This window comes from Haliotis rufescens, unplaced genomic scaffold, assembly GCF_023055435.1.
Source record: "Haliotis rufescens isolate VD_foot unplaced genomic scaffold, xgHalRufe1.0.p SCAF_8, whole genome shotgun sequence".
NCBI lineage: Eukaryota > Metazoa > Mollusca > Gastropoda > Lepetellida > Haliotidae > Haliotis > Haliotis rufescens.
In genome coordinates, this window is record NW_025964372.1 from 23,745,641 (window position 1) to 23,760,238 (window position 14,598).

At 40.4% G+C, this 14,598-nt stretch overlaps 1 protein-coding gene across 1 annotated transcript; it reads left to right on the forward strand.

The window, feature by feature from the left end:
- The first annotated feature begins 4,643 nt into the window (after positions 1-4,643).
- On the forward strand, positions 4,644-9,210 carry LOC124139303 (histidine N-acetyltransferase-like). The gene is made up of 4 exons (XM_046506267.2): positions 4,644-5,655; positions 6,319-6,489; positions 7,370-7,609; positions 8,431-9,210. The coding sequence occupies exons 2-4, from the start codon at positions 6,322-6,324 to the stop codon at positions 9,064-9,066; spliced, it is 1,044 nt and encodes a 347-aa protein (XP_046362223.2). The 5' UTR covers positions 4,644-5,655; positions 6,319-6,321; the 3' UTR covers positions 9,067-9,210.
- The last annotated feature ends 5,388 nt before the right edge of the window (positions 9,211-14,598 follow it).

A 14,598-nucleotide genomic window follows, 5' to 3' on the forward strand; every position in this document is an offset into this window, starting at 1 on the left:
ATATTAAATAATACATTTTCTTTCATACCACAATGGGTGATACATAATATTTTTGTATATTGTCCAAAATGTTATTGTTGTTTTGAGTGTATGATACAACCATACTGCTATATACATCCCATTGCCTATCACCAAACAAAAACCCCAAAACATTTCTTTAAAATGTCTGAATTGAAAGTAATACAATTTTCCACAAATGAATATAACGATGGTAAACTATTTTATGGACGTACATTTTACGTTTTGTGAACGTACACTTCTTTCAGTCTCACCTCTTTTCAAGCCAAAACATAATAATTGCTTTTGTTTGTCAGACTTTGGAATATATAGATGACTATACTTCTTGTTTTTAATTCAAAATGAAAACACTCCAGTTGGCTTCAGAAGGTACAAAACAAATATTTTATATAGTTGTGTAAACACAGATGGGACAATTTGACATACTGTTGACTTTCCTCTACGCTTTCACTGTTCACATTTTATATAAAGTTTGCAAGTACTTGATTTAGAAAGTTTAAATAAGATATAGACAAGGCATTGTACTGAAAGTTTATGATAGAACTAATGAAAAATTAGTAAACAAAATTAGATATTTAAAAAACCCAGTTTACTGAGAAAACCTTCATATTGTTTTTGTTTGTTGTTAACACCACACTCGGCAATATTCCATCTATATGACGGTGGTCCGAAAGTAATCAAGTCTGGACCAGACAATTCAGTGATTGACATCATGAGCATCGATCCACGCAATTGGGATACGATGACATGCACCAACCAAGTCACCCGATCCCGTTAGTCGCTTATTACGACAAGCATAGTCGCCTTTTACGGCAAGCATGGGTTGCTGAAGACCTATTCTACCCCGGATCTGAAATTGTTGAATATTGGTGTATATGATGTTGTTTCACATTATAGTTGCCTTCCGTTATTACTTAAGAGCGGACATTATTAGATGACAGACAGCTACGCGAATCTCAAAGAAAAGGGAAGAAAGAAGCGTGGTTTATTTCACGATAAAACATTGTCCTATCATGACGTCATGTCTTGAGATTCGAACATGCGCTCTTATTCTGATGGGAGCGGTCGGGTACCCTAGTGATTAAAGCGTTCACTCGTCACGCCGAAGACCCGGGTTCGATTCCCGACATGGGTACAGTGTGTGATACTCATTTCTGGTGTCCCCCGCCGTGATATTACTGGAATATTGCTAAACGCCACGTAAAACCATACTCACTCATTTTGATGACGTCGTTAATAAGATAACGTTATTTTTAAGAGGGAAGTGTCTAGTGACTTCTTCCACATAGATCTAGTAGCTTGGCTACGCAGATAAACAAAATGGCCCGAAAGGATCTCACCCAAAAGCGGCATAAGGACAAAAGGTACAGATATCCGACTTGAAAATTGTGATCATATCCAGAAAATACCAAACTAAACACCCCTGTTCATAAAATAGACTTGTCCGACGTTGCCTAGGTCGGATTATATTCAGGGGGTCATCTTTATTATATACAGGTAAATATTTTTTCAAAATTATATTTTATCGACATATCTTATAGAAGCTGTAACGTTGATATCTCATACATCAATTAACATCTGCGCCCGCATGGTTTTATAACATCTACAATGTTTTATTGTACAAAAAAACAAACGACCATGAGTCGTTTATTTCTTAATTATTCAAACTTGAAAGAATTATGTGGACAGGCTTATCTTGGCACAATTTCAAGATGGGTTACAGTAAAACATAAACTGTGAAAACAGCTCATTCTAATTTTCCACTAATTCAATATTTTGAAGGAAAATGTATCATTATGGGGCTGGGAAACAGCTATAGACTTTATTGTGTGATACGAGACATAAGTATACGCCTCTCAGTCAATCTCATTAAATTCAGATCTTAACATTGATATTTAAATCAACACTTTCAATCAACATGAAAGCAGCTTTAGGAAAAAAACATGTTTTCACAGTTTATGGTTTTAAAAGTGAGTATTAATAAAATAGGATCATTTAATAAAGACATGTTTCGGACAAATATTACCTTTCCAGAACCTAATTTTGACAAATATCGTTTCTTTTTGTGGTCAAAGGGAGATAACTTTGTAAAATCCTAGTATTTCCGAAATCATGCGTTTATTATCAACCTTGTCGGTTTGTGGTCAAAGGGAAGTAATTCCGAAAATGATAATAAAGAGTTGTGTCCCTTGTGTAAGACCCCAACAAGCTCCTTCCCAGCGCGTGACACCTTCGTTACACTCTCGGTAACATCGCTGCCACCAGTGTGGGCGCAGCCATTACAAGAATCTTGAAATTTGCCCTCAAACCCCATATGTAGTAACGTTTATACTTTTGTTTATGTCTTTGGGAATGCCATCATATTTCAATTTGAAAAGGTTTACGACTGACCATGTTTTCCAGACGAATTTACTTTGTTGTTTTGATAATCAGATTGGTTCGAGATTGCAGACCAACGGAAAATCAACCAACTTCTCCCTTACATTCTTACTATATCAATAACACGATAGTTTTAATGAAACAGAAATTCAAATTGACAAACGAAGAAAGTAATTTAGCAGCGATAAGTGTATTCGGTGCACGACAGTCGACACTTGTTTGTAAACATAACGGTCATTCGGTTGCGAGTTCAACTCCAAGCATGGTTGTGGCCACCTATTCACAGTTGGGAGTTTTGACTGGTGGCAGCGATAGTATAGAGAGCTCCGGGAACGTACTATCGCTGTGAGGAGCTTGAGACCCCAAGGGAGGTAGCTGTAAGATCACTTCAGAGTGACTTCCCCTGAAATAGTTAAGTAGCATGTCTTTTGGTTTGGTTTGTTGTTTTACCGCACACAGCAATATTCCAGGTATACAATGGCGGTCTGTAAATAATCAAGTGTTGACCAGACAATCCAGTGTTTGACATCATGAGCATCGATCCACACAATGGGGATAAGATGTCATGCATCAAACAAGTCAGCGAGCCTGACCACCCAATCCCGTTAGTTGTCTTTTGCGACAAGAATGGGTTGCTGAAGACCTATTTTACCCCGGATCTTCACCTAGCATGTAATGTTTAGAGTTAGTGGTAGAGAAGACTAGAAGTCCAGCAAAGAGTCACTGTATCTGGTGGACTGGAATATACTCATTTTTTAATTTATTCCTTTGTGTAGATTCTTACTGTTTTGAAAAATATTAATTGGACATAAAATACAATGAAAACATTTTTATTGTCTGTCTAAGACAGACAGTGTCTTTTACTTTTTCCCTTCTACCTTGTGAAAGGGCAAGTAAAAAAATGACGGCGATTTTGTTGCGAATATTACTTTTCCTGGATACATTAATCAATTTCAGAGAGAGAGAGAAATTCATAATATTCGTCGAAAGTATTTAAATGTCAGTGAAAGTGCTGAAATCACACGCTCTGTAATCGGCTTCCAAAACAAACCTATATGGGGGCGTGGCCTTAGGCACAGCGGTGACAACTGTTTTCATTGGCTGATTCTTTAACTGTTCTACTTATACTGTGTCTGAAATAAAAAATATCAACATTGCATACATTGTTGAATGTGTGAAACGACCTTTGATCTTGACATTGTGAATATTTAAAATAACAATAAATAATCGATAACTTGCGTTTAATTACTAACATCCTGTTTGGTTGGACAAAGTTTTGTTCCGTCAAAACATCAGCTGTCCTCGGACCTATTCAACAAAATAAATGCTTGTCTGGGATGAATCCTCAGAGTAAACAAACGAAGGCATCTTCTGTGTTGTTACTGAGGTGACATAAGTTATACAAGGTAATCAAATGGATGAGCAGGCAGCAAAAGGCGGTCCTATTTTTAAAGGTCCGATGCGGAAGCAGGCAGTCTGGGCGTCGGCCCGATCTTCATGATCGTTGAAATTGCGCAGCGCGTCAGAAACCGGTAACCCGTTTTTAACCTCCAGTAAGGGGATTCCCCACAGTGGTAGACTTTTTGTTTCAAAGACGATTTCGCTTGTTTTGTATAGTCTGTTTTGACGGTATTTCGGTTTTTTTCAAATTCAATTTTGGTCAAGAATATCTGATTAAGTAAGCCCTAAAGTATTACAATCGGCCAAGTTGCCAAGTTGACTCTACCTGCCCTTGAATACATCCTGTAGTGAGTATCGTGTTAAATTAGCGTCTCAGGTCAATAGATTCAAGACTGTCGGATTTTCATGGCAAATGGTACTAACCGAAACACATGTCTGGATATGTATATCTCACATTTAAACCTTTCATGTTGTGAAAAAGTGGAATAAGGTAATTTGACAAATGGTAAACGAAGTGGTATGGACTGATTTACTCGATAATGTAGTGGCTCCGGAGATCTCTTTTTGTGCTGGGCACGGGTGGCCCAGTCGTCTAAGGCGCCGCGATTCGCTGTGCAGAGTTGCGTCCCTTGGGCACGCCAGAAACCTATGATTGTTGGTTCGAATCCCGGTTCTCCCCAATTATGTTTCTAGGTTTGTCAGCACCATACCCGTGCTCGTGGGTTTCACCAAAGTGGTAAACCTCTGAGACCTGCATCACTTCGGGCTTACCTCACACATTTAGCTGACACGCCGTGATATAACTGGAATGCTGTTAAAAGCGGCGTTAAACCAAACTCAGTCACTCTTTTTGTGCCCACGAGGATACGACCAAAGTGCTAAGTGGAAAAATAGAGGCTCAACTTACAGCTAGCTGTACTTCTGCCTTTTATTTAGAAATGGTGAAGCTTTTGGTGACAAAATAATGCTTCAATACAAATAAGCACGTTAGGTTCTAGTATTTCATTTTGGTGAAACAAATATATCAAATATATGACATTGGTAAATGTTTTGGAATCACTCGAGTATTGATCTTCATGTATATGCAGACTTTTTAAAAAGAAAACGCCATTCAGTTGAACCATCGTCCATGTTTCGATCATCATGTTATTTTTTTACACCCTTTCCGGACGAATTCATAAACGATATGACGTAAAGGTATTAATAGTAGCAGCAGCAATAATCATATCAATATGAACAAAACATGAGAGACTAACAACGACGGTTAACTTATCATTACATCATCCGGTTTATACAGGTTAGGTTTGTTTACTTAAGGGTCCGTCTAGTCGGTATTGAGTTGAGAGTGGATTCAAATCTACAATGCCATCCCTCCAAAATAACAAAAACATGAACTGAATAGCTTGAAAACTGACGGATGTCGTGCCTTGTCAATTAAGTGTTTTTTTCACTCATATAGCTTTCAACAATCATTCAATTAAAGATATCTCCTAAACGGTGATCGACCATGTGATTGCTCCCTTTGCGTGTAGCCGTGTGTGCTTGTAGTCGTGTTTGTTTTTGTCAGTCACAGATTCATGCCAGTGGGTCACTGTAACCGGTTAAAACTTGTGAGGACCACTCCGTCAATCTCAGGCTCAGCCCTTAAGGTCACGGAAGCGGCAGGTGCGTCACATCGCCCGCCCTGGCCAGTCCAGACAGGTACATGCTGGTACGGCGACCAACTGGTGGTGTACATGACACGACATCGTATTTACATAACATGTTTCTGAACCCAACACACTCGCACTGATTAAGATGTTTACATCGCCTGGAACAGTGCTGCTGAACGATAACGACTGCTGGATATAGTTTCACGTGAGTACATGGGTTGGTTTGGCTAAGAATGACGAACTAGTTGCAGGTCTGATGTAGGAATTATGATCTATCGATAGTCTGTTGAACTGATCATTTCTCGTGATTTTAAAACATTTGTCTTGAATATTTAATGTATTCCCAAGTGATGGCACTGTTCATTCAGCGGCGTTGTTCTTTGCCGTTCAGTGTTGCGTTCTTAAATCGTGCCTGGATCTGGGGACATGGGTGGCCTAGTCGTTGAAGGTGCCGCGATTCGCTATGCAGAGTTGTGTCCCTTAGACACGCCAGAAACCTATGACTGTGGGTTCGAATCCCGGTTCGCCCCGTATGTTTCTGGGTTTGTCAGCACCATAGCCTTGCTCGTGGGTTTCACCGAAGTGGTAAACGTCTGAGACCTGCATTATGTCACAGCCTGCCTTCCAGATAGGGATGGGAGTAAGTGAGTACGGTTTTACGCCGCTTTTAGCAATGTTCCAGCAATATCACTACGGGGGGACATCAGAAATGGGCTTCACACACTGTGCCCATGTGGGGAATTGAACCCGGATCTTCAGCGTGACGAGCGAACGCTTTAACCACTAGGCTACCCCACCGCCCCTCCAGATGGGGATGGAGGCCACACTATATCCTACGCCTACTGTACTTCCCATACACTGATTGCAGACGATGTCGATCCCGCTGACGTTCCGAGAGGTCGATGACGCCGATTATGACGCCGTGATGGGCGTCCTGCCTGACGCGTGGGAGGGCAGAGACTATTTACCTGACAAATATCCCGAGTATGTTGCCGACCCGGACTGCACCTGCTTCGCCTGTGAAGTGGAGGGAGACATGGTAAGCTTTACAAAAACAAAAGAAGCTGTGAGGTGAAATAGGGTTTAATGTCGTGACAAGATTATTGCACTTATATAGCGACGTGCATGAATATGTGTGCTGCTTGTACTAGTCCGGACTGATGCCGGTTTTATAGTGCTAGCCCAATGAGACATCATGCGGCACTTTACCATGAATACCCCAGTCAGACACAGTATACTGACTCCGAGCCGACCAGTCCTTGTTTTAGCCCTTTAATGCCGAGCGTCAGACAGCGAAACAACAAGTGCTATCTTTTAACGTCTTTTTGGTATGACGCGGGATCGAACCCCGGACCGTTCGCTCTCCGGGCGGACGCTCTACAGCTAGGCCATGGAGGCCCCCCAAAAGAAACTGTGCTTTAATAGAATATCAGCATAATGTTAATGCAGTTCAAGATAGATAGATGGATAGATAGATACAATCCATGAGGATTCGAATCCCAGATTCACCGTTATAACGTTTCTTGGTTTGTCAGTACCATACCCGTGCTCGTGGGTTTCACATGCATCACTTTCCTCCCACAAGCTGACACGATGTGATATAACTGAAATACTGTTCAAAGTGGTGTTTATCCAAACTCAGGGGCGGTGTGGTTAAAGCGTTCGCTCGTCACGCCGAAGGCCCGAGTTCGATTCCCTAAATGGGTACAATGTGTGAAGCCCATTTCTGGTGTCGTCCGCTGTCGTAGTATTGCTGAAATATGGCTAAAAACGGCCTAAGACCATACTCATTCACAATATGACTCCTTCTTAAGTAAGGGGTGGGGTGGAATTGTCAATGAATTGGTTCAGCAGATCGCGGGTTCGAGTTCCGGAATCGCTCCCTCCCACCCTCACTCACTCACTCACTCTGTTCGCAGGTTGGATTTCACGCTGCCCTGATTGTTGACAAGGGAGAGACGATGGTGAGGATTGGAGGTCGGGTCAAGGTCACGTACCAAGGTCAGGGTATTTTTCAGGCGCTGCTTAGACACATGTATAAAGCACATGGAGACAACGACCAACTGAAGTATGAAAGTATCGTCGTCATTGACACTCAAGCCGAGCGGCTACAGCGGCAGTATGCGGACCAGCATGGCTACTCCCACATCCTGCAGAAGGTATACACATATATTTTCATAGCGAGTGATTTGTCTTTTACGCCGCTTTGAGCCCAGCCTGGTTCCAAGGGTATGCTGCGCTGGCGCTGGACTGAGCGCAGCGCAGCATACCCAGGGAACCAGGCTGCTTTGAGCCAAATTACAGCCAAAACACGGCGTGGGACATGTCAGCTCACGTTTCCACCACTTGGGTTCAGGCGGGAAGACTGGGAGGAAGGTGGACACGCAGTTCGTCTTATCGCCTCTTTGAAAAGTATTTCACATCTGTCACCTTACTGTTAGATGAGCGTTCGCCCGGAGAGCGGAAGGTCCGGGGTTCAATCCCCGGCCGCGTCATACCAAAAGACGTTAAAAGATGGTACTTGTTGTTACCCTGTCTGGCGCTAGGCATTAAGGGGCTAAAACAAGGACTGATCGGCTCGGAGTCAGTATACTGTGTCTTTGTGGGGCATTCATGTTAAACTGCGGCATCGTATCTCAGTGAGCTAGCACTATAAATCGGCATCAGTCCGGACTAGTACAAGCAGCCAGCCAGCCACCCACACACACACACATGTGCACACACGTCGCTATATAAGTGCAATAATCTTGGACACGACGTTAAACCCCATTTCACCTCACCTCACCTGTTAGATGAAACGTACAAGTTTAAATTTCGTGAAATCAACGAACACGGGTATAACACCGACAACGCAAGGATCATCATCGTGTCCAGGTTGGTATTCGAACACCATCAATCCTGGCACGGCTAAGGGGCGCAACTCTTAGACATATCTCCCGAACGTTTCACTGAAAGTAAACGTCTTTCTTATCTTTTACAGAAAAGGTACTTATACAAATTCGAGTCAACAGGTGTCCAGATGGTCAATTGTTGGCCCCAATCAAGAGTCCCTCATCGAGTGACCGCCAGTGACATGTCGGCCATCATCTCGTCCGGCAGTATCTGCAGGACACTCTTCCCAGACGGGCGAGTTTTCCTCCACTGTAAACCGTACAAGCTGGTGGCGTCCAATATCAGACATTTCATGCATAAAACTTTAATTTTAGCCTCTGTTGATGGAAGTTGTCTCCCTTGTGGTAACCACGCATGTGCAGAGGAAACTGAAAGTACCAACTATGGCGGCCATTCAAATCAGTTTCTTGAAAATATTGCGCTTTTCTCCATCGGGGACTTCTATCATCAGAAATCAGGCCTACATTACAACATCGAGCTGTATGGAGACGATTTGGAGTCACTTCCAGAACATCTGAGTCGTCACATATCCTACATCAAGTCAATAGCAACGCCATCTGTAGACCTTGTGGTGCATACGCATGTACGAGCGGATGTTCGGTGCATTGATGACGTAATGAACAAATATGGCGTTATGCGTGACAACATGTACGTTGAAACCATTCACTTGTTTGAGAGACCATTTTCCACAGCTCTAAAAGAGACTGAACCAGAGATAGCATGAAGATATTCTGTAGAGGAGATTGTAAAATCTTATACTGATGGACGAAAGTAAGGGAACACAGCACTGCAGCATTGCAGTATTTGTGTACAGGAAATATACATCATGTGTATTCATATTTGTGTGTTATTTAATATTATATCACGATTATGATTGCCCATTAGAGGTTTCAAATATCAACAACAACAGCTGATTGAAACAGCTGATTTTAAGCAGTTCATACATATTTGTTAGAATGCATCACGTTTTCATATTATTTAATACAACCATTTAAAGTTCATCAAATGTTAACCCTCTGGATGCCGAGTTTTTTTTCTGACGCACATTTTTTTAAGATCGGAAAAGTGAAGGTTGTGCGAGAATTGCGCTCACGCGGCACTGGATCTACCTCTGGCTATAAAACTACGCAGAGGTGGAGAATATTAAATTTCTTATTTGATAGTGTAAATTTAACTGTAAATATCAAACCGTTTTTTAAGAAAGACACTCCTAAGTGTTGTCCGAGAATTGTTTCTGCGTTGAAAAACAGTAAATTTCTCCGCTTTTTAGCGTACACCGATAAAAGTACTGTGCGACAAAAAAAATTATTAAGAAGCTTTACGGAAACTGTGAGCGAACAAAATACTGCCTAATATCTGAACGACATAACTACATATCAAATGGAATTATATGCGTATGTATAACGACATACATTCAATTCCAAAAATAGCATGCCGTAAATGACGAAAACTGATTTTTCTCTATGACGTCAAAAGGTGACAGAGAGGTTACACACGTACAAAGAAAAGGGGGCATAACTCCGCTATGCTTAGCTCTAGTTTGTTGTAACTCAGGTCACTTGGTGAGAATTAGCTGTGGGTAAGGACAATATATTTTCGTGGTGTTTTGTTCAGGAGGAACCAAACTATTCCAACACAAATATCGATATTGAAACTGTACACGTTTAGTTATAAAATATACCTATAAGAAATGATGAAATCGTACTTCATAAAAAGGAGGTAATAGAGAAATGGATGGCCTTTTCTAACCTATAACTTAGTCCTTAGATTCCAACATTCTCCTGATTGTGTAAGTGTAATTTGACTAATGTTGCATCATTATTAATGGAACACAAGCCTTATCATCAAATGTTATGAAATACCCTAAAAATAACACGATTCCTTTTGACGTCATGGCTGGTTTCATGTCTTTGATAACGTCGAAAAAAGACGACACTGGTATTTTGATTAATATATATCTCCCCTAATTTTCGTTCATGGTGTGGAAAATCTCTATGTGTGGAACGGAATTTGACGCTTTTTCGACACAACATAAAATGACTGCTCTCACCAAGTAAATAATGTCTTGAATATGTAAACAATTAGATAGTTTATTGTGTATCTTAATTGGACAAGACACGCACCTGTTTGGCATCAATTTACGTAATGAAATTCCCAAAAGAATATTTCAAAACAACCAAAATTATATTCAATATTGGACATATATTTGTTCATGATTATGTTATATTTTCTTACACAATAAAAGATGCAAGGACGCTCTATTGGTATAGAATTATCAGGATAATCGTATACGTTTGAACCAACGGGGTACCTGGCATGGGTTTTATTTTTATACATTTTACAATTCCTGGAGAAATAATGTAAACTGTTTACTATCCTGTGATCACAATATTGAAAAAATAATGTAACTATCGATTATATAATGCAAAATGAGAGGAATAATTCGTAAATTGTTTGTGACTAACGCGCACCTGGCGAATCGTTAGATATCATCCAACGACATAAAAGACAAATCCAAGACCAAGACATTTCAGAAATGTGTGCATATATTTTACCGAAAAATATTACCAATTTTGTTAAAATAATATATTCAGTTTTAGTTATAAAATAAAATGAAACGGCTATTCGTGGACATTGGTTATATGAACTTATAATATTGACTTATTACACAATGCAAGAAATACGTACATGCTGCAGTTACATTTACACTTCATCTTGTAACACTTGTCCAAAGGAAATAAATATCGTAGTCGACACTATAACCTATCACATTGTTATGTAAACAATGTTCAAACAAACAGGAGATTATCAAAGGTTCGTTCATACATGTTGTGGCCTATATATGTACGTATGATTTCATTTTGAACATTGACAAATATCCAAAGTGAAATTAATTGTGTGAACAAATGTATAAAAGACATGCAAAATATACACCATAACTGAAACTGTAAACAGCATGATACAGTGATCGTGTGCACTCCCATTCAAGGACCTTCACCTCAAAGAAATTACCAAATATGTACAACAATGTTGACGTATGACATCACTACCTGTGACCCACTTTTACAAAATGGCGTGTACACTTTCAACAGTACGAGGGGACTTTCGTTGATTCAGGGATCGTATAAACATAAATGTGACATGTAAGTAATCAGAAACATTCTGACAATCTATGAACTGTTATTTGATGTCATAATTTTCATTGAAACAAACGGAAATAGTCAGAAATTCCGATAAATACCGTTGTCTTTGTGCGTGATTTTGCGTCAGTCATGGCGTCAACCAGAACGGTAACTTTGACAACTTCTGTTGAAAATATCAAATCATTGCAATGTATCTATTTGAAATTCCCTAATTCTTCCTACGATTCTCTTCCCATGCATATTCTGAAAATGTTGAGCCAATATCTTGAACGAATAGACGAATGGATAGCTCAAAACAGGAGAATATGCTACACTGTGTAAAATCTGAATTTTGCTTTGTTTACATTTCAACCATGTGCAGTTTTTCGAGCACGGCGTTCGTTTTCACACCTAACTTATTTTGCTTGATTTCATCTAGCCACTTTGTATTGGTTACAAAGACCACTGGTCATTTGATTCTAAAATGTATGAGGATTTCAAGGATGTAGGTATCGCAGATAAGTTTGAAATATACGCGATGTTACAGGTGTCTCATAACCGATGTACCTGGAACGTGATTTTGTAAACACTATCCAATATGGCGGGAAGTTCACTTCGGCGTTCGTGTTTTCTTTTTTCCCAAAACATTCTAAACGATTCTAGGGTTATCGGAGATGTTTTGGAATGATCATTGGTGATTTCATAAAAGACAGATACCCGTGATCACTAATATGCTATTTTTGAAATTCATGTCTCCGAGTAAATATCCGAAATTTAGATTTCAAAACATGCTGTAAATAACGCCGTGAGTGGTGATTTAGTAATGTGTAAAAAATGGCGACATTTACGATGTACCTAATTTTCAGAGGTCATGTTCAGTACTTTTGCTTGGCCTAAAATGCCAGTGGGTGATATCACAGAACAGGGAATTCCCCACCTTATTCAAAACTGTAAAGTGTATTTGTGTGGGTGATGTATTTTGAATTTTATTCGACTTCAAAGTGAGGGCTGTAGAGGAGGGACATATATGTCCCTCTGGCATCCAGGGGGTTAAAGCACCTCCTTGAGTGTTGTATTTGTATATAAATGTGTATTTATCATCCAAAACTGGCCATGGCTCCCACAGGAGACATCGCTTGGGTGAGATCAAGCGATATCTACATTGTAGATATCGCTGCAATGAAATTGCATCACAATGCTTTGCAGGCCATTGTGACATCACTGGGGTCGTCACAATCAAATGACATCACTAATGGCTCTGTTACTGAAGCTTGTAGCAGTTCTTTTTACGCTTAGACACATCTTATTACTGTCTACAAACTGAAAAAGTTGGAAGAATGATGTTGGATGATAAAAAGAATCTCATACTTGTGTCTTTTGATATCAAATATATCAACACTCGTCGATAAAAGTTTAAAACTCCGAGGTTTGCTTTTATCGACTCGTGTAGATATATTTGTTAAAAAAAACACTTGGGTGAGATTCTCCATTTATCTCTTGTGATATCATTGTTCTTGTAAAATACATGTAATAAGTGTGTGCGCGCGCGTGCGTGCGCGAGCGTGTGTATGTGTGTGTGGATTCAACACTAATACTTATAGAGAGAGGGACTCGCCTAAATGTTTATGTTAGGGAGAGAGAGCCACTTTTCTTCCCCTTTTCTCCCACCTCCCCACCCCGATCCTTTTGTACTTTTGAGGCAATAAATTATGTAAACCAAGTATGGTAACACAAAGCACTGCTGCAGTGGAGTGTTTACGTACAGGACGTGAACATCATGGAAAATACTCGAATCAGATTGTCCGTTAGAAGTTGCAAACCTCAACAACAAGCTCTGATTGATACAGTTGATTGAAAGGCCGCTTCACCGCGGGAATTATGAGAAAGTAATTCTTAGTCAGTCATGGTCGCCAGGCACTTTCAAATAGTGATATGAACAAATGTAGGTTATCAAATGCAGAATTGCGGTTCTAATTATATTCAAGGCTGCGGTACAAAGACATTTGGGCAGGAATCAACTCCGAGAACTAAACCGTGCTAGGTTAATGTCCTTGATGGGTTTCCAGTTAATGTTTGCCGGCCGTGAAGATCCGGGTTAGAATAGGTCTTCAGCAACTCATGCTTGCCGTAAGAGGCGACTATGCTTGTCGTAAGAGGCGACTAGCAGGGTCGGGTGGTCAGGCTCGCTGACTTGGTTGATGCATGTCATCGATCCCAATTCCGTGGATCGATGCTCTTGATGTCAGTCACTGAATTGTCTTGTCCAGGCTCGATTAGTTACAGACCGCCGTCATATAACTGGAATATTGCTAAGTGCGGCGTTAAACGACAAACCCCCCAAAAAGTTAATGTTTACAAAGGGAGTCCGAAAGACTAGTCCAGAGTACCAGTGGAAAATGAGTTACGGCATTCGAATCCTATTTCGACTCAATCTCATTAAAATCAGATTTTAGTTCTCGCTGCCGCTAAACAAAAATCTGAGGACATCCCATTACGGGTCACGTTAGACCGACCTTTGGCAAACTCTGACCGACCAATGGAATTACTGACAAGAAGTCGACATTAGCCAATCAGAACGCAGCTTTCTCGTGCTTTACGGCACTAATTTCAAATTGGCGCCTACGCTTCGAAACATATTTTGACAAAATCTCGCTTAAAAATTTGAAATCTGAACAAAAGAACGTTCTAGAATGGCTAATATATGGTCTAGATTGTATAGATTCGGTCGTTAAGCCCGTAACTATCGTTCGGAATACCCCGTTTTAACGTTTTCGAGGCTGCATGATCAGAAATCACATTCCGACTGTCACTTTAATGATCTGGTAAGCGACGCTCTGATTGGTCGGATGAAAGGTCGTTCTGACGTGACCCCTAATGGGATGTCCTCTGATATTTGTTTAACGGTAGCGAGAACTAAGATCTGATTTTAATGAGATTGATTTACACTCCCATCGGTTTTTTAAATGATTTTACCTTGCTAACACTTCAAATGAACAAACCCAGGCACATGCTTTAATACTGATGCCGATTTGTCTTAGGCGCAGCATAATCCTGATTTGGGTCCCTGAAAAGGGAAGGTCGATGGTTCGATCCCCGGCCACGCCAAACCAAAGGACGTTAAAAGATGGTACTTG